We start from the raw sequence: 25,724 nt of genomic DNA, 5'->3' as shown, positions 1-25,724 counted from the left end.
ATTCCTCAAATGTCATGATATGGCCATATAATCTTTATATTATGTTTCATTAAACACCAATAAAATACCAAAACATCATTATGTATTTTGTAAGCCCCCTAGCAGTGGACAAGAGAAAAATTAAATCCTCATATAATTTCAAATGTAATCGGTAAACATAATTGAAGCCCAATCCAAAATCCACTGATGGAGGCCATGGGAGTCTTCCCATTAACTTCCATGTGCTTTGGGATAAGGCACGAAGATAAATATTAGCAAGTGAAAGGAAGAGAAATGAAAACTTACCCATGAATTCAATTCCTAAATGGTCTGCTATACCCAAGAAAGCATGTAAAAGAAAAAAGAAAAAAGAGACGGAAATGTTAGAAATAGACTAAAATGTAAATATCACCTTTATCATCACTGGTAGCATTCAATATTTATATGGCAGAGCTGCAGAACGCAATGTGGGGTCAGGGGCCCACTATGTGGGTACTCGTCAAAAAGAAAAGCAGAATGCTGCCCTTCGAAGGGCAATCCTAAGACAGGAATTTAGGGCACTGAGCTGTCACAGAAGGGAAGTGTATTTGGGGAAGGACACGAACGCCTTTACTCATTATATTTATATTCGACTGAAGTGCCTCAAGCCAGCTACCTACAGGAATTTCATTTTCTCTTCCTCCTGAAACTCCTCTCTCAACATGCTAACTACTATCATTAGTTAGACAAGGTTCTTGCTTTCATTTTCTCTGACAGAGATCAAAATCTAAAGAGATGAATGGAAGGCTTTTACTGAGTTTTGCAGCTCTCACTACAGCACAGTGGCCACACTTGCACCCAACGTGATTGCACAACTGCTATCTGTTGTGTAACAGAAAATCTGACTTCAAGAGATAGTAGCCATGTTCCCTACTTCGCCATCTGACTGACATGATGCAATAATTTCAAGACATTTAGATCTGAAGCAAAAATTTTAATGTTTTTAGAATATTGACTGAATTTACCACATGGAGTGCAAAACTTGTCAGGACCCTTGTTTCACATGACAAATTAGGATATGATACGTCTCTAGCAGACAGATGTTTTAGTGCAAAGTAGATTTAAATTTATATAAAACACCTATTAATTTTAAGTCGATAGGAAGTATGTTTAAGTTGATATGCGATTAAAGAATAACAAACTCTCCATCCTGCAGGGACAGGGCAACAGAAGAAAGGATAACTGACTTCTCAGAATTGAGTGTGTAAGGACTACTAGCTTCAAGTCCATACTGAAACTGTGGAAGGCCGGACGTTCAGAAAGGCTGCAGAATGCAATTCTCTTCTATGCTAGACTTGAAATATGTTGCTTTTCCATGGGAGGTAATAATTTGCATTATAAAGAACAAAGAAGGATTTTTTTTTTTCTGAGAAAAATGCAATATTTCCCTTTATAATATAAGCAAAATATTTTAGTTGTGTTTGTCTTCCTTTCAATTTATAGTCACATTTCCTTAATACAGAACAGATTAATACATGATTTTGCCAAAGTTTCCAAGAGCAGTGTGTGCGGAGAAGGCGGCAGTAGGGAAAGAGCAGGAGGGTTACAAGAAAGACAGAGCAAGACTATATGTGTTGGCTCGCGGCACTACTGGGAGCTGTGTGAAACACTTGGTCCCATTAACTAATGTACTGGAATTTTCAAAAGTCCACTTAAGAACTACACAGCAAAGTTAAAAGAAGATTTTCCAACATAAACCAACAGTAATTTTAAACACTTCAACATACGAATTGTCAGCTCTGGTACCTGTGACAAGAATGTGAAATATTTGGGTTTCTGTTGAAAATGCTGGGAGTGATTCACCTTTTGCAACCTTTCAATTCTTCCAGGAGAAGGAATCGAGCATCAGCTTGCTCAGTTCACTTAGCATGCAAATCTACATAATAGTTGCTAAACTCCCTATTTATCTTCGTGCAGAAGACACAATATGCATCTCAAAAGAAAAGAACATAAGATGACGTTATGTGGTATAAATACCTTATTAGCATGGTGTTAGGATAGGCGCATTGTGCAAGTCTAGTGACACCCAAATAAATCTTTCTTTTTGGTATTAAATATATAACTCAAAACCATACATATAAGTATTCCACATTACAATCTTCTAATCTGTATTCTTGCATTCATGTACAAGTGTCATGTACAAACATCCCTGGTACATTTGATGCAGGGATGTAATTTTTATAAGAGCATGAGATCAGAAATATCAAAAGTGCATTCAACATACTATATTCACAGAGATTCGTAACTTGGGTTTTTCCTCTAATTTTCTGTACCTGTGAAATCTGCAAATATTATCTGTGTGCAATTCACACCTTGCATCCTTCTGTAAACCAGATCAAGATGCACTCAACAACTGCTTACTTTAAAAAATGATAACAGAGATCAGAGATGAAAGCACCATAATCTGGTCTCCAGTGAGCTAGGGATATTCACACATGAAGCAAGATCATGCAATATCATCTTTTTAAGTCTATGTAGAGCAGGTGAAAAAACAATCTTCCTTTCCCAACTGGGCTATACATGTTCTCTACATGTTTTCCATTTGCAGCCTGCAATGTCCTCATTGAGTTCACCAACATGGTTAAAAGCCGCTTTCTCAAAAAGTGCATACAAAACACACCTTTCCTTCAAAAAGATGGAAAAAAGCATTTTAGTTCATCTTTGAGTGGCTTATATGTAAGTGAGAGTCAAGGGTATCTGTAGCCTTCCTGAGAAACGTGTTCAACTGGAGAGGGTGGAAACATGTCAGGTTATTTTAAATATCTCATGTGCCTAGAAAGCAACTTCAGCAACCAGTGTAATACATATTGCTGACAAAGCTGATTTACCCAGATTATGAGGAAAGGAATTCTAATGGGATAAACCTTTATAGTAAAGGTTTATAAAAAAAAATCCAAGCTGCCAATTTATATCATTAAGCATAGTTCAACAAGCTCTGTGAGCAGCTATCTGGGAATAGAAAATAATACAATTATAATTCTTGCGGATTTAGGGCACGCTGGCACTAGCGCAGCCCTCTTGCCCCGCTGCCGTGGCACACGTACAATGGCAACAGCACCCAAGCCTGCGCTCGCCCTTGTGTTTGGGGAATGGACGCTGCACCCGAGCCAGCAGCGGCAGCACTGCGGCGGCCGGGAGGCGGCAAAGGCCGCTCGGCTGGGAGCCAGGCTAAGCCCGCGGGCTGCACCGTGGGAAATGCCATACGTGACAGCGGCGCCTCAGGGACTATACATTGCAAACAAGCCTTCCATGCCACCACATATCATGCAAGCACTGCTCAAATGTAGTAAACCATGGTTGGTGGTTTGTTTTTTCCTTTTTCCACCCCCCCCCCCTCTTTTTACAACTGCAAAAAGACAGTCTGTAACATGACCATTCTCTGTGTCCTTCCCCTTGTTCCCTGGTTTGAGTGTCAAGCCTCTGTGTTTAAAAAACAAAAGATGTTCTGATCCCAGAAACAACAGCACCACTTGGGCTGCTCTGAGACTTCAAAAGCAAAAAGGAAAAAAAAAAGAAAAAAGAAAAAAAAATCCTCTTAAGAGCCTGAATGTACTCACATTCTTCCCTTCCTTTCCCCCCTCACTGCAGAAATTCAGCTGCACTCACAAGGTATCAAAACCCTAACCTTGAAACTTGTTTTCCTTAATACATATATGGCTCCTGCAGCAATGGCGTTTACCAAAGCGTTCAGCGTATTGAATTGAGGACACAAGGCAAGGAAAGGTGCTAGAAGAAATGTCAGCAGTCATTAATCATACCCCTTGTTTGGCTCTTAATGTTTTTATCATTCTAAGATGTTTACTCCACTAGCTACAGGAAAAAAAACAAACCAAACCAACAAAATACCACAAAAAATAAACAAACCCAAACCTCACATCTTTGCATCTGAAAAAAATTAGAAAAGGAGAGAAAATGACTGCTTCCAACCCCCAAGCCCTTATCTGAGCTGGCCCCTGCCAAAGGCCGCCTCCAAGGCCCACACACGCCTTTTCGGAAGGCAGAAAGCGAATGCTGGCTCTCTTGGAGTAAAGCCTTTATACTTCAGCTTGCCATTTCCAGCAGAGGAGTGACTGGACTCTCATACAGGTAAAAGGGGTCAGAACCCTCCCTGCTGGAAGCGTAGTGGCAAGACGAGTCCCCAGGGCTCCCAGGGCTGCTTTTGCCCCCCTGCACCCAGCGCACGCTGGCAGCAGGGAAAGGAGGGACAGGAAGAAGGACATGGAACAGGTTATGACCATCATCAGGCTGCCCCTTGGTGACCAAGCATCAGTCCAGCGGTTACTCTCACTTGAACTGCTGTGGTGAAAAGAAATTATTTTGCAAGCTCCAGTTTTGGAGACGTGTTCCCCTCCTCTTAACAACAGCTCCTCTTAACAACGGCAAGAAACTCCAGGAGATCCACATGAGAGACAGGCATGGCACCGGGAACTGCACAGCGGGGGCAATGGAGGGGAAAGCGAGCTGTGGTGGTGACCTAAGACTGAACCGAACACAAAAATGTGAAGTATTGACCCCTGACATGCCACAGTGTAACAAAGGACTGTTATATTGCTATACAGTCATAATATATAAATGATACATGTTCACGCCTGCAGAACACTTCCTTGGACACAGCGAGTGCAATGCCAAGTAGTTCGCCATCAAGCAATGCAGTTTCTTTAAGGACTCAGTTCAACAAAAATGTATATGAGAGCTATTAATGTGCTGAAGCGTGGGCGCTGCTCCACAAGATGGGGTCATTAACCAAATAATGCGACTGTATTTTATTTTTGTTATTGTGATTTCTTCTTTCTTTCTGGTATTGTTATGTTCTTAGGAACTAATATATTACTCAGACAGGAAGATTATTCACTTTTATATTTTATTTTATGAATATTTCTGTATTTTGTTGTTGATGTGGGAAAAATACTGTGCCTTATGGTCCTTGCACTGTGAATTTGTTGCTAGTATTAAAGCCATTTTAATTTATACTTTATGAATACATACACACCTGGGAATACTTGATAACAAGCACAAGAGAAGGTAAATTCGCACTCACTAATGGATTAATTTATTAGTGTTTCACATAGAACATGTAGCCTTGTGTCTGGATTGTGGTTTGCTGGGGCTTTTTTCTTAGTCGTATTAACATGGAGATTTTTCCCCAGTTAAAGACAGGTTTCATTATCCCAGGTACATTCTAAGCTACACTATGAATAGGAACATAAACTCAACAGGTAAATCTCACTGATTTATAGAAGAAAAATCTTGGACATGAAAATACTCATTGTAGACCACTACAGACATGTTAATCTGTTCTAAGGATAGGTTCACTTTGGCATGAAGGAGACAGCTTTAGGAAATCAGTGCAACAGCAAAGTATTTTGCTCTGCAAATGAAATTTATCTGTTCCAATAAACTCATAAGATTTGTTAAATTGTCCTTGGTAGATTATTGTCTTGAACAGAAAATGCAACACGATAATATGCTGCAAGCTACCTTGGGACAGCTCAAGTACTCTGAACAGATTATCTGGCTGGAAGGAACAGGACAAAGTTTAACTGTTAAGCATTAAACCAATCAAACTTGGCCTGAAATGAAGAAAAATCCTTCCTTTCAAAAGGCAGTTAGATTAGGATATCACCTAAACATACAAACTGCTGCTGTCTTATCCATTATGTTTTATTATGTTTGACAGCACACAGTTATCAGCCTATTTGTGTATTTAATGAAGCTAAACCCATAACTGGTTACATATATATCTCTCTCTGAAAGTACATTATTTTTTGAATCCTCAAGCATATTACTTTTTGGTGCCTCATTTTGCGTATGACCACATAGAGTTATGGGACAAGGGATTTCTTCAGTAGGAAGGGTACATTGCTCCCATTTTCTCCGACATCCGCAGAAGGTTATCAGACTTAGCAAACTGGCCAAATGCTCTCAGAGGTTGGTTTGGGTTTTTTTCAGTATCAAAAAGAAAAAGCACCAGCATGTATTAATGTATTTTACAAATCTCAGTTATTAGAAAGCACAAAATTTGATTTTGTTGTTTGTTTTAGAGAGATTCTGGTGGTTTGTTTCTGTAATTAATTTACACAAAAGTACTCTTCACAACATTTTTTTGGGGGCAGAAAAAATAATTGGGATGGTTCAGGGGAATCAGAGACATAAAATCAAGACAGTTCAACTACTGATTTTTCAAAGCATCTTCATTGAAAGACACGATAGAAATTCCCCTCTGTAGGACATTTAAAAAACGGACCAAACTAAATCTTCAGAATGAATTTGAATAGACTAATACCCGGTGCCTCCTTCTACCCTCTCTGAAAAAGAGGATTATTAAAATTTTTCCAAATGTAGAATTTCCCTGGCAATAGGTAGGCTGTTCAGTACCCGTTAGCTGGTGTAATAGTAAGTATACAGAATATATCAATAATTTGCCCCACCTATGTCAAGACACAGTGATGAAAATCATAAATACACACATCCCTTACAAGATACTTGGTCACTTTTCAATGAAATTATAAATCACAGTTACAGAAATGATAAAAACTTAAAAAAAAAAAAGGCGGCCATGAATCTACAAAAAACTGCACAATCTGACATATTCTCAGTATAAACAATGACAGAAGATTTACATTCTCAATTTATATCGCTAGGATTAATTTTATTTTAAACCAAATTAAAATCCTCAATCCGCAAAAATAAATACTGAAGACAACATCTAGACGTTAATTGCTTTACCCATTTCTTTTTAAAGAAAAAAAAAGGCAAAGGAGGAAAAAACCTAGACTTGCTGTGAGTATTTGTATGGCTCTGGAGAGGCTATAGTATAGCCTCGGGAGAGAATCCGCCCACCCACCATCAATTCCATAACAAAGGAACATTTGAAAAACATCCAGCAAAACCTGTTTCTATATAAATAATACACAGTGCTGAATAATGGAATAAACTATTGATTTTCTTTCTCTTTGAATGACAAAAGCTCATGGCTGTGGTTTACACCACCAAAGTTGAAAGATTGTTTCTAACTTTTGAAAATAAATAGTAGCAATGCTCCCATCTTCACAGATTCAAGACAAGTTGGAAATTTCAACTACTTACTTCATCTGCAGCATGCAGACTGAGAGGATTAAGCTGGCCTCTTCTCTATCATTTTTAAGACCTTATATTATCATCTCTACAGCTAACAGACTAAGTTACTTCTTTTTGAGGCACTGTTGGATTTTAATGAAAAAATTTAGTCTCATCAAACAATGTAAGCGATCTTTACTGATATCCACGATATTGTATATCAGTGCAGATTTTAACCCTAGGTTAATTTTTGTTACTATAGCTATAAATTCAGCAGAGCAAATAAACATGTCTTTAATTTTAAATGTATGAATAGCCTATTGAAATTACTCCATTAAACTTACTAAACGCCTGAAGAACGTGTTTAAGAATTTTACAGATCCAGGCCAAAACGTTTAGTGTTAGGTATCAGCCAAATGCAGCAATGCTTTATTTTTCTCTGAATAACCCAGTGTTTTCATCAATGAGAGGAGAGAGCAGGTAAATGTTAGATGCTGCTGCTATATGCAGATATATTTTTGCTGATTTACTAAACATTCATAAATCAACAGAACTGCTCAACACATATAAGGACTTTAATTCATCCCAGAATATCAGCATGTAAACAGTAAGTCCACACAGAACACTTTGTTGCCAGTCAGAGGACTTGAAGATGCTTTCATATTTTATTTGCTAAAAATGTAATGCTGTTTCCATGAAAATTAGTAACTACATCAAATGAAAATGAAGCTGGCCATATAGAGCCTCATAGCTCATGGTGACAAGGTTATTTAGGAAGTTTTCTCTAAATGTATGTTGAAAATGATAAACCAATGCGATCACTCCAAGACCACCCCACCCCCCCCAATGAGGCTGCAGTAAACATTGCACATTATATCCTGGTTACTTGATTACTGATATTAGCATCAACTGTCATAACCAATGATTCTGATAGGTATTCCTAGAAAAATCAAGATTTCTCTGATATTTTGCAGTTTTGACAGATCAGTAAAACCCTGTATTAGCATTGTAATTGCAAAAATTGTAATTTTTCTTTTTTTGTTCCTGTTCATTACTGAAGCCTATCATCTCCTGTAAAGTTCCCCCCCTTTTTTTTTTTTTTTTTTTTTTTTTTCCTTGGCTCCATACATCACACTTCTTTTATATTGCCATCTAAAAGTCCAACCTCACATACTGGGATCGCTGACTGTGCTAAGAACTACACAAAGACAAAACACTGACATCGCTATTTGACCTACTTCTACAATTCTGAACTCTTTTCCTGGGCTTCTGCAGCAACTATAACAATGACTACACTTGTCCCACAGTCGCAATTGCATAATCGGTGATTACGGCACTGTCACAACTGAGGAAGCATCAGGAGAATTAGGCTACGGAGCAATATATTCTTCTACCCTTCTCTATGTCATTAACGCAATGGTTCCTGCAGAGCCGAGACTCACACTGCATAAAATCCCGGTCCCACCTCTCACGACTACTCCAGATTTGCACAGTGGCATCACGCTGCCTCTGCAGATGGGCTCGCCTTGATCTGCAGGAATGCTGGCGACTGGGTTTGAACATATTTATCTAAGCTGAGCTTAGATGTTTTAAGTCATTAGGCACTTCCACTGAATTTCAGCAGCAATTGGCATCGTTAGTCACGCAGAGACCTTTGAAAATGCCAACCTCTACATTGGAGAAACTGGTCCTTTCCCAACTATGTTGTGACAAGGTCTCATATAAAGCTAGATAGGAAAGGGGAGGGGAATTATATTTTTTGTCAAAACCCAGAAAAACGTACAAATCATACCTCAAAAGCACATTCAGTACTTTCAAGACATATGGTCTGGAAAGTTTTTGGAACCATGTATGAATTAGATTATTTATCTTGTCATAGGCATGAAAGATTTCACTTGACTGCAGTGTTCTGCAGGAGAAAGAATCCTCTTCTGGTTAAATAAATGATGCAAAATGTCTATTAAGGTGGAATAAATCTACGAGTTTCTTAGAAATTACTGTAGGGATTTTTGCACCATTATTTCCAAATGGGTATTTGATAATATGGGTCTGTAAAATATAACCAGCCTCACAGAAACATTAAAGGAATTGCTAATAGCTCCCTCATCTTATGAACATATGACATTTAATAAACATTTCTCATGCTAAATGTTACTTTATTCCTTCTACAGATCATTAAGCTGTCCTTCACTTGCCTACTACAAGAAAATGTTTCAGATGCAATCGTGTTTACTGCTCTCTAAAGACACAGAAAATTTTGTAAGTTTTTGTCAATTTCTTAAAACCTAATTACTTTCTTCAACTTCAGGACAAGGAATGTACATCAATTTGTGAAAAAAAAAATAGCTTTATTCCCTAATGCACCAAGTAATTTAGTTCTACTGCAGTCAAAAAACAAACCACCAGCAGCAGACTACAGGTATTTACACCAAGATTTTTACAATATTGACTGAAAGTTTTAATGGCTGTGAATTATACATCTCTACTCTAATGACAAGAAAGTTGCCATATTTATTTATATCCATACTTAGCTGCCTAGATAACTGGTCTGAGTTTTGCACAAAAGGACTCGGGAGACTCAAAGATGTGGGATTCTCAGACCTTTTTAGGAAGATGCTGTTTTTTATCTGCCTTGATTTAGGAAACTACATTTCTTAGGCATCCAATTTTGACAATAGTAACCATATTTGCTGTACACAGAAGACACTTTCTTATATTGATTCATTTTAAACAATGCAGAATGTAGCAAGAAAATTATTTGAACTTACTCTGATTGCTCTGGGCGTGTCTCTCGCACATTGTACAAGCAGCTGCCTTACACAGCAGTGTTACTGACCCTCATTTCCAGCAGTCCTGTGTTTCAGGCTCAGATGATGATAAAAGGGCATAAGCTTTAATCAAAACTTTTCCAATGTTTTTGGCATTTGGTGCCTCATGGGCTTGCTGGTCTCCTGTGCAATAGGTACTCCTGTGTGTCAGGAGTCTCTCAACCCACCTTCCTGAACCATCAAAAGTTTATTAACACCAAGATCTCCAATGTTCTTCCAAATCTTACTGAGAGTCCTTTCTCTAGGAAACCAGGCATGGAAGTCCCTTTACAGCTCAGATCCAGCTGCAGGCCAAACGTACGTGGTGCTTAAAAGGGTTTTATTTAAAAGAGGTTGTTCTCAGCTACGTAGGTCTCCCCTATTTAGTGAGGAAGAAGAGAAGCATCCCTCCTTTTTGTTATTTCTTTTAATTTCACAGGGCCATATACTTGAAAGCTTTAAAGAACTTATTGCAGTGAACTTTATCAGAAAACACAGCATTTGTCCAACATCTCTTATGATTCAATGGAGGAAATACCGAATGCCAGTTTACAAAAATACTCTCATTACTGTGCAATTCTCCCGTGTCTGCAAGAAGGTAATATGTATAGCAAGGGAACGACTCCAAATCTAGGCACATCTCTCCTTTTTTTCAATGCTAAGTCCCTCTCTATTCATTTTACAACTCAACTAACAGTGGAGTTTTTTTTTTTAAAAAGCTGCTGCATGTTTGTTGGCTGCCATGGCGTGCAAACCATGCACATACGCAACATTGCTTGCACTGCATTTATGCAGTATGTGGTATTAAACATTAGAAGGACAAAAGTTCAGGGATAAGTGGCTTGCTAGAGAAATTAATGGGTTTTACTTTTTGTGTCTTTTTGTTACCTGGGAAATGTCTATCAAAAACCTTTGCGATCCCATCAAAACATTTAAGCAGTTACATTTTATTTAGAGCTGGTGAGTACACACAGACACTTAAGGTGATTATTTTACTATATAGTGTTTTCAGATTCAAGGAAAGGCTCCTTGAAGGACAGGAACACTTCAGTACTCCAATTTGAGTGCGCTCTCAAGTCACCTACCAGATGCCTTCCCCAAACACTGTCCTGTGAAGTTGGTGCACTCTATGAACAGTCTTAATGGAAATATACTGGAAATTGTCAGCCTGTTTATGGTATCAAACCACAAACAACAGATGGGAGCAGAAGAGCTCCATTTTTCCTTTCTTGACATCTGGGAATAATTTGTTCAAGCTAATCAATACTAAGCCAGGTATGCTGGAGAAGCACACTGATTTGGAAAACAGCTCTGCACTGTACTGATTTTTGAAGTGAGATAGTGAGATACATTATTTGTTGAGATGTGAAAACTACGGAGTTGAGGTATATTATCAAGGCACCAAGGAAATGTATCTCTTACCTGGAGTTGTCGCAGTTCAAATGGTGCCATTTCTGTTTGATTGTGGGTGTTGGCACACATGCCCTGACAACATGAGACCAACTTGTGTTTATGAACCCACAGATAGTATAATAAATAATTCCCCATACCATGCAGTCAGATATAGTACATGCAAATGGAATCATGGCTTTTTTCCATGCCTAAGCTGCCTTGTTTATGGCAAGTTTATGGAAATATATTCTGCTTAGGAGCCATTCGCTAATAATGTAAACAAACAAGTAGCAGCAAAAATGGATAGCAAAAAATGACCATCAGCTCTTCCTCACAGAGTCTGAGCATCTTGTGTAATTTTGGATACATGACATGAATTTATGACTTCTGGTATGTAGGTAACAACCTGAAAAATTATTTAATTGCTTTTGTGTTTGAATACTGTAGGTGTTCAAATTCTTTACTACTATGAATACATTAAAACATTAACCACTATACACATAACAAAGGTGGTCTAAAAATGTTAATGTTTGGGATGGATAATATGACTCATCCCTGAGATTTGAAGCAGACATAGGGCTATGATAAAGAGAATTATTAGTTGCTATCAACAGCAATAAAAAAATAGCATATTGGAACAAAAGCATATGATGTGCACACAATCCAGAATCACCTACAGCGAGAACAGCAAAATTAAAGCTGCTGTTTGCCCTCATTTGTATATGATGATACACTGCAATTAATTGTTATGAATAAAATGTGAGAATAGTGCCAAAGGGCCCCATATATACAAATATTAAACTCTTTGAACATAATCACTCTGTCAGAGTCATTCAAACAAATGAATTGCTTGTGCACAGATCAGATGTAAACCAAAACAACCAGAATGGTATCTATATGCTGATACCTGCAGCACTGGTGGTTTACATCTGGCCCTCAAGCGAACTCACAAATTACTGCAGCACCCCACATAAAGCAGCATATGAAAAAAAAAAGTAAAAAGGAGGAAAATTCGTTCTGTGACCTTCATAATCACGAACCATTATTTAAAAGCTAGGCAAAGCGGTTTAGATGAATGTGGAGCTTATTTGTTAAAAGACTTAACAGAAAAAGGCAACAGATAGCCACTAGGAAAGATTGGAAGAGCCACTATGGCCTGCCCTTTGCGAGACACATCAGTGATGCCTGTGCTTTGGATGATCAAAGTGCACTTCTTTTCTTTCTTCTTGTTTCCTCTCCGTAACGCAAACATTCAGGGGCCTCAAAGAATTTAATAGTTCGCAATAAATCTCAGAGAACATTCCCCCATCAAAGGTATTTTTCATTCCAGGTTTAAGATACAACTTTATCTTACATTCAATTAGATGTTAAATATATTGAGGAATTCAATATTTCCCTCATAAGACCTTTCTACTAGGGCATAAATTATTTTGACAAACAAAAACAGGGCAAAAGGTCAGTCTGGATTCTTTTCCAGTACAAACAAACTAGGTATGTCAGTAAGAGTTCTGTAGGATGGTCTAGAAAATGGAAATAAAATAAATAAAGTATTGTTATAACCTCCTTGGGGGTTTTGGTTTTTTTTTGTTTGTTTGGTTGGTTTTTTTAAATTGGTAGGACTTTGCTCAGGGCAAAGCTGTGAGCTCAAGTCAAAACTTCTTACTTCTCGTGGGCTATTCAACTTTCATGAATCATCAAGGTGGAAAGGGGAGTTTGCCTTTTCCATGCTTCGCTCCACCTCTGCACCTTACTTCACAACTCGAGCAACTCACAAGCTCTGCAAAACGGGCCAGCCAGCACAGCAGGTAACGTGCTGCTGGGCAGGCATGGCTCTGCAAGTACTGACCCAGCGCAACTGCAATTCAAGTGCAGGGTAAACACTGTCATATACACACTACAGAGGGTAGGTAAATACCTAGGCGGGATTAAAATGTATTAACTGTTCCTGTACTGTCCAAAGCATTTATATCTCTAAAAAGATAATATAAAGCAAATTTAGAAAACATCTGTTTTTTCTCTCTTCATTGGTGAATTAAAGCCAGGAGTATGGAAATCACCTTTACATGAGATCTAAATGAATTTTGAACTAAGGTATGTACAAGAGGAAAATGAGTGAACACTACTACAGCTTCACCTAATACAGTCTTTGGATAATCTGCTACCCAGATGAAATGGGGTTTCCCCTCTTGAAACGTACTAGTCTGAGAAATTAGATGTGTAGATGGTCATGAAGTAAGAACTATTGCATCTCACGTGTAAATTCCAATAACCAAAGGCGTACATGACCCAACAAGAAGAAAATGCTTTCAAATTACAGGAGAAATACATAATATATCAGCATTTCAGGAGGAAAGTAAACAATCCTGCTACCTGTGCACATTTTTATCTTACTTTTGCTAAATGAAACTGCATTATGAAGTCATTCATTTATGAATACAGTTACATTGACCACAGCAAGGTGGGGAAAGCTCTGGGTTATCAAATGGACTCACATTTTATCTGCCAATGTAGCCTGCTAAAATGGAGGCACAAACTGGCAGGTGAGCTCTCAATTGACAAGACCATAGTTACTGGGCTGGAAGCCTATGTGGAAAATTCCTTTTTTGCGGTGGCAATATTACAGAGCAAATAGTTATAAAAGTGTCAGACACACTGTAAAATGTTCACAAAGTTTAATACAGTGAAGGGAAAAAGAGGCAAAGACACACTTCTATTGTGATTTCCAATATATTTATATTTTACTTGAGGGTCAGAATTTCAGGTACAGAATAAGATCAGGTAGGAAAATTAACCTGAAAGATGGCGAAAAGGTGCTAAAGTTGAGCAGCACAATTTTCCAGTGCCTGCTCCAACCCCCACTGAAGTAGAATTGCTGCTGACCTGAGATGAAAACTGATTTCACAGCAAACTTTGGGAAGCTGAGTCTGTTAAGCTGAGTCTCGTCAAAACTGGGGTTTGGGGTTTTATTTATTTATTTTATTTTACCTGTATACAGTCGCAAAACTGAGAAGTCCAGCTATCGCCTCTTTTTCCTCTAGCTACACATCTATTTTACTGTCATGTTGGTGGAAGGATTGAGAAGGACCTTTTAAAGGGGCTATAAGCAGTGAGAAAACAAGTCCCCTTAGAATAGCATGAAGATGCCAGACAGCAGTGAAAAAGACAGCCTAAGGTTTGTGTTCAGTGAGTGGATCCCACCCATGTCACTCTAACCTAATTCATTAATCAGATTGTTAAACAAGCTACTTTTTCTTTGGAGCATGTATGTGTCAGTAAAGAGCAGAAGAGAGAGGTCTAGAATATGCTTCTGACCCAAATCCTCCCTTTTCCAGAACATTTAAAGAAGGGGAAATATTGCTCTTCAGAGGAGCTGTAAGGCTCTGGCAAAATAATATCTGTATTTTCTGGGACTCTGGCTGCAGATCTTCCCAGTCAGCAGTTCCATTCATCGCATCTACCAGAAGCGGTCTTTTTCCCTAAAATGCTGTACAGAATAACAATCTCATCCTGCCGTTTCCTCACTCCATTACATCAAATGTGGTCTGAAATCTGTGTTACAGAAGGGATCGTATGCTGCTTGAGCTGACAGCAGCATCAGAAATCGGTATTTACATTTCAGAGTAGCTTTACAAAGGATCAGTAAATATCCTGGAAATAAGCTGATATCAATGAAAAAGTACTTCCTACTATTGCTATAATACCATTACCTCTATCAGGTATGCAGATAAAAACAAAGTTTTTTTCAGACAGGTTTGTAAATAATTCAGTATTTTGCCTCAATATCAGAGAACATCGTCAGCAGCAGCAATATTGTTTTCCTCAAAGGAAAAGTTGTCCATTGCACACTGTAGTCTCCTCCTTTTTTCAGCAGCTGTGCACTACATATAACTAACTTTCAAGAATATTTTACGCTGAAAAAGCAGCTGTGTCTATTTTTCATTTGCCAAATGCACTTGCCATTGAGGATTAGCGATTTTCTTCCCTTAAATAAAACATTAAAGACAGGCTAACACATGGTTAAAAACATATTTAGGCACCTAAATACCTTTGTGAAATACAAACCCCAATACCTTTACCTTTGTAAAACAAAGCTGAAGTCATTTTCAAAATGGAAACCAGTCGTCTTGGGCTCATACTTCTTAAGCTCTCCTGAAAATTTTATTTCTTTGGGGTAACTACATTGTGAGAGAGACAAGTGACTCTTGCACCTAGTCTTACATTCGCACATTCAACTAGTCAGCAGGAGGTATACCTGCATGTAGTTATTGCAGCACGGAAGAACAGCCACGCATGAATTATCACAGTTTAGGAACACCTTGTGGTCTTGCAGTTGGTTCTTCCAAGACATTGCTATTATTGCTCATGCTAGGTAGATCAGGTTAGCTTGGAGAGACATAGCTTTGCTATGAGATATCCATTTTGCTGAGACAACTACTCCTACTTTCGCCAAACAGTTGCATTAGCAGAAAGCTAGCAGGGCACCAAAAACTGGTGTCTGCATACTCACATGTGGAAAATTTCTGCGGAGGTCCAGCAACCATGACAGGAAAAAGGCAATGAATCTGAGTCACTTGTACCATCATACTATTATGTTGACCAGCTGAGGTCTTAAACATGCCTTAGGCTCTGAGGCGCAGAACCTGATTTTTCTAACATGTAAGAATTTTCTTTTGATTTTCAGTCTAAATTCATACTGCACCAATTTAAACCCATTCATTCTTGCACCAACATCTTTCAGCTTCAATCATTCTTATCTTTCCTTTATGTTTATCCACTTGACATATTTATAGACACAACGACATCTCTCTGACATATTTCCGAGGCCATCATTCTATACTGCTGTAATTTCCAGACAGACATTGGAACATCTATCAATTACTGTACTGGATCAGCAATGTATTCACTCAAACAATGGTGTTCAAATACTTTTAAAAAACCTGATCACTGCTTCCACCATCACTTCCTACATTCCTATAAAACATAGCACATGAAAAGAGCAAAACCCATACCGTGTACCTATTGGTGCTGCCAGAAGCACCAGAAGCAAAACAAAAAAATCCCATGGAGAAAGAATAAAAGAGGTAAAAAGCTTTGACTAGCGCCTTTGAGTCAGACTCTTCAAGGGAGAGAAGAATACAAGATCTGCCACCAAAAGTGCAATTTCATCCCAACAGGTACATTGAGGACTGTGCTGGCTGGCATGGCTGCTCGCTCCACTACTGGTCCAGCTGTGAGAAAAATGTCATAATGAATCTGGAGATTTTCCTTAAATCTCTTCTGCCTAGGAAGGAAATTTCTGCCCCACTAACTGAATTTTATCTAGCATTATTAAATGGAGAGAACATTTTTAATAGAGAAAATGTGTTCCCATCATATTTGTGTGATAACTTCCAGATAAAATAAATTAAAACAGCTCGAGACCTAACTCTTTTCCATAACCAAGTTTTGCACCAAGAAAAAATTTTCAGAATGAAAATTTTTGGTTTTAGAACGGAATATAAAATTCAAAACAGAGGTCTTAAGACTGCATTTCTAAAAGCAACTTTTACAAAATCACGTCGTGATAATTACAGGTTATGTATACATATCATCATACAAGAAATGCAGTCATATGCTGTGCTTTCCTCTGTCTTTTGTGTAGATGCTAAACACTGTTGCACAAGACCATAATATAAATACTTTTTTCTTTATTTTATTTATTCTTCTGCTAATGCTGTTTAGATTGTTTGGACAACTTACAATAGTAATATTGATGTCTCTCTGACTTCTCTTCGTTGTTCAGTATGCCATTTAAGCAAGTTTAAATACATGCAGAGTAATTACATATGAGTTGTTAAATACTTGCCTACCAACTGCCACAGTACCTGGAGAAGAAATGCTTCTTGAAGAATTAATACAAGTTGAGGCCTGCAACGTGAACCTTACTTCTCGGAATTATTCTCAGTCAGTGGTAGAGTCATATATTAAGCACTAATGTAAGTGGCTGAAGACAGCAGATATGCCAAATGCCATAAAAAAAAAAAAAAGGCACACAGCCCTAGTCTGCCTGGGTTGAAGTCAGTGTCACTGTGATGAAGTCTCATTAGCTGCTCTGCAATTGCACATTTTCATTTTCTTACAGTTCATTAGGCTGACTTTAACAAAATTAAACACACTCCAGGGCAAAACAACCAAGTAAACCAAACCAAACCAAAACACTTACACTGTTTATAAACATTTTCTTAAGAAATTGCAATTTTGAGGATAAATATTTCTCTCTCGAGCAAACTAGAGACCATTGTTCCCAGTTCTCCCCTTTGGATGACCACAGAACTGGGATGGGGGAGAGCAGAGGTATTTTGTTTCTATGAAACTGCATTCACCAAAAATACATCATGTCTAACTGGACATTACTAAATGATATCTCCACCATAACAAGAGAAAATTAATCATAACAATAATAATACAAATCAAAACCTACTGTGATGAATAAGATGAATTAGATTAATTAGCATGTATCTCAGCTAAGTTAGTGTTACAACTATGTATCCTATTCACTGCCTTTCATCAGTTGTGCTAATTTCTGCTTTCTCTGCCTACGGCCATTAAATGCAAAGTATGTTAGGTCAAACAATCATCTGCAGCGAATTATAAGGAACGAACCACACCTTTTTAACATTATCATCTTTTAAGCATTCAAGAGGATCAGAGAGTAGGTCAGATATTAAATGATATAAATAAGACCTATTTATTTCCTTCACCTGCCATTTGAAGGCAGCAGGCAGGGATAGCTTACATTAAGATTTGACCTTCCACATGTTTTACCAGTAAATGCATGTTTTGTCAAGTCACTGGTACCAATGACAGTTTTCTTCTCTTTTTTTCAAAAATGGTGTTTATAAACAAATTAATTGGTATGCAGGATGTGCCACCAAGTCAGGACATTTAATCCATTTCGACGGGTATTTCTAGGCTTTAAAGATGACAGAGCATACCATCACTGAGGGACGAAGCACTGGCTGAAGGTATCACCGAAGCAGCTCTGAAAGACGGGGGTCCTTGAGTGCCATGGCACAGTCCCCTTGCAGCACAGTGTCCATTACATGCGTGATAAACCAGTTTCAAAGAATTCAAACTCCAGTCCATTTATTTTTGTCCTCTTTGTAACAAATTTCTCTGACACAACTAATATATTTGATTTGAGGCCTTTGTCTTTCATGTACTAACCTGAGATGATGATGGCACTTTTCACAGGCCGCTCAATGTTCTGAAGTGCATGTGGTCTTGCCAGGATATTTATACTACTTCTCAAAGATTACAAAACCAGAGTGATGAAAGTTAGAGATGCCAGCATGCACTGTGCTTAAATCAGCTGACAGCCAATAAAATGATTCTGCATTGAAATAATTTTAATTCCAAATTGTTCCAGTGCTTTGTAATGAATTCAAACAGAAAATCTGGGATTGAGGATCAGATTGTTCAGGCTCTGTTCTCCCTCCCCTCCACCTTCTACTGTTTATCTGCGTATAAAAAACCCACACTGGTATATGACTTCCCACTTTTTTACATTTGCTAGTGAGAAAAATGTGGCAGTGGTGTTTTAAGTGTCTGCAAAAGTTTCAGTGTCAGAATACCCTGCTCTGCCACGACACCACTCCTTTGTGTCATCAAAATGGAACAGCAAATGTGCTAAATGCGAAAATGGACACCATACCTTGTGCCTTGTCTTGTCAGACACTGTCCCACTCTTACTTTGACTGCTGAGAAAGGAAAACCAGAAGGCACTCAGCAGTGAGCAGCATAACGTGCTAGTACAAGCAGATTAAGCTCATCCCATTTGTACATGCTGGTCCTTCACTTTCAGGTAGTGTTTAATATAACTGAAAAAGATTCTTTTGTGATTGTGATGGAAAGGTAAAATCTTTGCAGTATTTTTGGATCGCAGTTTACTGTTAAATTGTGTATTTCAGTGCATTTTCATCTTAGAAAAAGAGGCTGACTGCTTATATTTTTTTCTCAAGTTATGCCATGAAGAAATATAATTTGCCTTTTAATAGAACCGTCAAGGACCCATTCTCTCCAGTTTACTATATAGATTTGTATACCCCATACAAAAATGTTATGAGTTTAACTGGAACAGACAGCATGACAGCATAATTTTATACAACTGTTTACAATGGCAGCTTCCACAGAGAGCTCAGTGATTTTTCAAGAGCATTTGCAAGCATAAAGTATGTTAGGAAAAAAAAAAAGTAATTTGCTACAGCTGTTCAAAGTGGATTAAGGAAATCTATCAGCAATGACACAGACATTTAGAAATGGGAGATATTTTGCCCATCTGAGCACAACTGTAAGATCTGGTGATGTTAATAGTTTTTTTAATGGCTAGATTAAATAAAGTATTCTATTTTAGCCTCAGATATATGGCACATAAGAAAAAGGCAGACTTACAGGTTAGGAAAGTATTCTGGTTGTCCTTCACTTAAGGGGAGAGTGAGATCAAAATATGACAGAACCAAAGACCTCTGGTCCTCCAAACCAGAGGAAAGCACACAGCGTACGTGAAGCTTTGGCAAGTTATGCGAGAGAGCAGCAGTAAGACAGTATCAAAGGGGGAGTGTAAAAGGCAGAAAAACACAGAGTACGGGCCTAGGAAAAAGTGGTGGAAAGGGCACTTCTCTGGCAGCTTTAGTGCTGGAGCTGTGAACAACTTCCTTTCGTTTGATGTGTCCTGTTCAGACAAGAGAACTTGCTCGTTCTTTTGTAACCGTAACTGCATCAAATATATCTGGGTATTACCAGCTTGTCTTCCTAACTACTAATTTCACAGAATCTTCAGTTCTGGCTAAGCCCTTGGGTCAAAACTAACGTTGTTATTATTACATGCAACAGACACGAAGCCTCTATTTTATCAGATGATGCAGAATGGAGACTTACATGGAAGACTAGAAAAACAAGCGAATTTATTTTCTAAAGGGCATGTTGAACATGGATACTAAAAGGAGCTTTGTGAGCATAAGGGCAATAAGAGAACAGAACACTTTGCTTAATTAGCCAATAATGAAAAAAGCTCATTAGGGAAGTTTAACGCACTAACAGAGAAGTTTATAGAAGACAGCAACCCAGTTCTTTTCCTGAAGTGATTTTATGGTGATATAAGTTCTTCAGATTCTTTATGCTATAGATTTATTCTTTATTCACCTTTGAAGATATTCTCAAGACCCAAAAGATCCTTTTTGACCTTGAACTTTGTGCTCTTGTTGTTAGATTTGTCATCCACTCAAACCAGATTAGAATAATGCAATAAGGACAGACAGAGAAGAAAACTGGGCTGTGATTAATACACGTAAATTATGTTGAAAAAGGGGCCCATGAGAGTTACTGGGTTGAAGACAGACAAAATTGCTTTTCTTCTTTAGGAAGAGGGGCAGGCAGAGCAGTATTTATGCAAGCAGGCAGATTAATTGGCTTTTGCTGAGCTCTGTGCTGCTGCAGCTAAACTGCTTCCACAACCTGACCTAATTCATTTAGAATTTGCTTGGGTATTTCCTCATTCAACCACAGGACAAGAGTAGTACGCAGTCCACTGCAGAAATGATCTTGGAAAGTCGCACAGCCCCATACCAAATAAATTTCTCATGAGCAAATTAAAACTTCATAAAACATCGTTGCAGCACAAAATTGATCAGTGAAATCAGAAAAGGCTAGATTAAAGCTCATATAATGTAGTCAGAAAACTGGCAGAGTCATTTAAATGTACTGTCAGTGGCAATTAGCAAGAAGCTAATAAGCATCTCAGTTACAGGACACTGCATATCCAAGTGCTTCGCAGCATTAGTGACCATTTCATTTATATACTGACAGGACTCATTTTCCCCACTCTACTCATCAGGCTGATTTCTCAGTCTCCTAATTTTCCTTGTATGCACAAGCTAGAAAAGCCTGTGAGTTGCTTTGCCACACAGAAGATAACAAGTTTCTTTTACAGATTGCCTGCTCTCTGAAAATGGCTGAAAAGAAGCTGCTCCTATTCCCTTGTATCATGATGGGTTTGATAGCAAAGAAGTCTCATGAAGGCAGAATTTCTAGATAGGGGAAACACACTGCTTCCATTCACTTTGTGCCACCTGAGTAATACGAAAGCAATGTTATGAGGTGGAAAAATATCACATTTTATTTCTAGATCAAACTCCTGCATCTGTGCAGGACATTAGTGAGGGCAGCAGAACACTGAATCAAGAGCTAAAATATATATTTATATATAAAATGCAGCCAGGTCTTATGGTTCTATTGAGCGTGCCTCTGAAAATTTCAGCTCCAAGAGTCACTATCTGAGCTTTTTGTTTCATTTTTTTGATAAATATAAATGGAAGAGAAAACATGTCTGTCCTCTGTGAGAACACAATTTCCAACAACTCAAGAAACAAGAAGAGAAATAAAGATAATTCAAATGTATTAGGTTTTCAAATCCTACTTTTAAGCAGATGCTATGGTTTTTAGTTGGCTTACATATTGCAAAGGTAAGTTATGGAAGAGTAAGAATAACTTTGTGAAAATAACTGGGTTGATTAACTAAAAGAGAGAAAAGGGCTTTTTCTTAGAGTAAGGGCATAAAGCAATGAATGTTTATGTACCATGCACAAAATTAAATTTATTTTTAAAAGGGTAGGTTTAGAAACAGAAAAAGCCTACACTCAATGTGCTTATCACTGAAAACAGAACGGTTAGATGCACCCAGTGCAGGATGAACACATCTTTAAAATTTTGCAGCATTGTAGAGTTTCAGCAGGCACAGTGCAAACCCATCACTGACCGGCCTGACCTACACTATCACTAAACCTTAGAACTCACTGATTGCATTTTATAACTGCAAAGAAGATAAGTTAGGACCATGCCAAGTGGTAGTCCTATAAAACTGTCTGTTCACAATGCCTTCTCCTCGGGAAGAATTATAATCAGACAAGTCACATTATGTTACTTGACATTGTAAAACAAAAACCACCCACCCACCCAAACAAACAAGAAGGTACACATCGAGCCTTTTGTTTCTCAGTTGATATTCCTCTCCCTCTCTGTCTCCTCCCTGTTCTGCACTGGTGGTCCTCTATTTCTTCTCCTCTTTAATGTGATGAGTCAGTGCCGAGAGTCTGTCTGGCTTTCAAGCAGCTTCAGTGTTGATAAAGGCTGCTTTTTTTGAAAACTAACAACAATGGTTATTAGTTAACATAACTGATAACAATTTCCACACCTCTGAGTAGAGAGGCTTGTACACCAAACACCTGGGTACCAATTTACTATCTATAATGACTTCCCATAAGACTACCGAAAACTTGTTATTCCACATACCTGTGGCACCCTTTACAAAGGGTTGTTGAGCGCTGGGCTCTGTCACATTTGCAAGAGTTGCACTCAGGAACAGTCACAACGCACACATGAAATTTAAGGACAGATTCTAGGGAAATTCTGTATAGTTTTGGGGGTCAGCTGTTACTCCACAACCCTGCATATGTCTGTAAGGTCTCCCAGTAACAGTTCCTCTCCTTCTGACAACCAGAGGCTGGAAGGGGAATCAGATAGAAACAGTTGCCATCTCACCTCCTATCCATTACCAGTTATCCAGTCCAACATCTGTTCTCAAACATCCTATCCACTACCAAGCTAACCAAACCATACCATTTGGGACTCAAAAGAAAGAAAAAACTCCCAAGCCCTAAAATTGCATACAAAAATTTTCATCAACCGTTCACTTACTCCCAGGTGTTTCAAAGGCATTAAGGAGTTAATTTTCACAGAGCCTAAGTATAATTTCAAAAACTGACTTAAGACTGAATATAGGAGCCTAAATATTATTAAATGTCCACAGGTGCTGAAATTCTGCTAATAATTTTGCACTGTCTGCCTTTACTTTTTCCTTTTGTGTAAGAGATTTTGCATTCTTACACAGCAGATGCATTGTTTTACATTCAAATAGTGGTGCAGCTGCTAGTACCTAAGGCTTGAGAGATTTATGGATAATAACGGGAATGCACAATAAACGAGTGCATTTGGATGCATACCAAACAGAAGCTGCATAAGTAAATCAAACGGCTGGACAACGGATCCAAGTTTACAGATAAATGTAAAACAAAATAAAATTCTCCAGTCAACCTGGCTGCTTCTTCAGAAAAATATGTTATGCATTTCATAGTACTGACATGGATAATGTAGTACTTTCCTCTTTGACCAAAGTTTCCTATAGAAATTTGTTTTCTAAGCCAACAAATGTGTTAAAGCAGAAAAGAATAGTCATTCTTCTGCATTGCCATCTATAAAAAAATAGCAACCATATCAATCAGTTTGTGTAACAAGAAAAAAAAGTATGTGACAATGTCAGGATCTCAGCACATCCCACTTTGCACACAAAACAACTGCACTTCATCTACATAGTAACTGTGGTACCGGGCACACAGTGCTTCTTTCCCAGTCACTTCATTTATTCTGACATCTAATTTTTGCATTTTTTCTGGTGTAAATACCACATTCTGTACAAATGAAAACAATAAAATTTTCTGTGTATACCTTCTTCATGAACAGAAGAGACCAAAATAAAGAACCATAGGAGTCCCAATCTAAACTTGACAACTTTAGGCAGTTCTCTTTCAGTCTTTATCAATCAAAACCACTGAAATAAAAACAACGGTATAGAGAAGAGCTCTGAATTGAATTCTTAATTGTAAACCTGTACCAAAAGTCAAAGGTGTCTGAACACAGTTCTCATTAACAACTCTGGGGGAAATGGCATTTTGAGTTTAACATGCACCAGGGACGAGCAGATATAAATCGGGGCACCCTATGGACAAAACCTAGGGAGTAACATTCCTACTGCATTAACCAAAGCAGCTGTGTCTATTCTGATTTTCCTTTCTCTTCTAGCTTTTTATGACCAGCAGTTTAAGACACAGAAATCTTTCAGAACATCCCAAAGTCCCTCTTCAGCAATCTGCCTGACCCCAGAGCCAGATCCTGACCATGAGCCCAAGGCAGCATTAGCAGTCAGGGCTCTGCAGACCTGAACTCCAAGTTTGTTCACGTGCATCACCTTGAGAACAACTTTCCATCTGCTCCTCCTGGCCTTCTACCCCTACTGCTCCATCATCTTACACAATTAACCCCTCACAAAACTCATCTTAAATGTAGTATTTTTCTTGTATTCCCCCTGATTTCGTTTTGTCTTTTTTTGAGCCAACCACCTACTACTTAAATATTTATCTACTCCTTCCACATATATTATAATCTGCTGGTAAGGGATTTTGCAGAAAGAATAAAAAGGGACGTGATTAGGCAGTAATCATTAATTCCTTCTCTGATCTCCTATTTTTCCAAACTCCCTCCTCGTGAAGAATCTCTTAGCTAATGCCTAGCACACAGCTACATTTACTGCTTTTTAAACTTTACTATCACTCTTGACAATATTATTTCCTTTGCTGTTGCTCTTTCTTCCGCTCAGACACAGACCATCTGCCATTCTGCTCACCAAACTACTTGTCAGCTTTAATATCTGTAGGCACTGAAGGATATTATAGGCATGAATTACTTTCATATTTTTCTTCCTAAATTTTGGGTTAAGGAGAGTATTGTATTGTAATGAGAAACTGACTATGAAGAAAAAGCAAAAGCCCATAGCAGATAGGACAGAAGGCATGTACCATAAATTTTCAATGTGCACTTCCTACCCCTTATGACAAGCTTATTCAAATTCTCTTTTGGCAATCAACTTTAAATGGTTTTCAGCACACCTAGACATTAGGCAAAGGATTCCAAGTTATACACTTTAGATTTTCCCCCCAAAGCTGATCCACTTTCGTTAAGCAAAACATACAAATTGTTCCACTGAAAAATGTGCAGATGATATTCAGATTAATCAAACTAGAGAATCCTTGGAGTAATTCTAATGGAGCAATTCTAAGGATTGCAGCTCTAACAGGCAACTTGACAGCTGACGAAAGACAGTGTTGTCAAAAGTAATGCACATTGTAAGGATGAGTTGTAACTATTTAAAATTTTGTTTTATGTCAGCGCATACATACAAGATGTTAGGAGGAACATTTATATATGAAAGATCAAGATGGGAAAAACTTTAGAGCCCAGTTGTTCCAAACCACTTGATCTAGGGTCAGGACTGGAAGGCAGGGAAGATCAATCCTCTTTTTATACCTGTTGACCACTCTAAACTTGAGTAATTCTCATTTTAAGGCTTAAATAAGTCTCATTCTCATTTTAGTAAATCTCATTCACACTTTAAGCTTAAGTAATTTTCATTTTCAGGACAAACTCAGCTGGGAAGTTAAAATATACAGCAGACTTTCCAGGTCTTACTCTGGGCAAGCAAAAGCTCATTTGGAATTCATTTCAGCAAGTCTCTCCACTTGGGCAAAAACCGATTCCACAGTACACTTAATTAAAAAACCAAACCCCACCACTCATTGGATTTTT

At 38.1% G+C, this 25,724-nt stretch overlaps 1 protein-coding gene across 1 annotated transcript in view; it reads right to left on the bottom strand.

Moving 5' to 3' along the window:
* The window catches only part of NRG3 (neuregulin 3), a 431,515-nt gene that overhangs the window by 75,542 nt on the left and 330,249 nt on the right, over nt 1–25,724 (bottom strand). Inside the window, exon 4 of the mRNA XM_050899232.1 lies at nt 286–312. Coding sequence (XP_050755189.1) covers nt 286–312 — 27 coding nt within the window. The remainder of the gene's footprint in view (nt 1–285; nt 313–25,724) is intronic.

Source organism: Gymnogyps californianus, chromosome 6 (assembly GCF_018139145.2).
Source record: "Gymnogyps californianus isolate 813 chromosome 6, ASM1813914v2, whole genome shotgun sequence".
NCBI lineage: Eukaryota > Metazoa > Chordata > Aves > Accipitriformes > Cathartidae > Gymnogyps > Gymnogyps californianus.
This window is presented reverse-complemented; position numbering and strand designations above follow the sequence as displayed.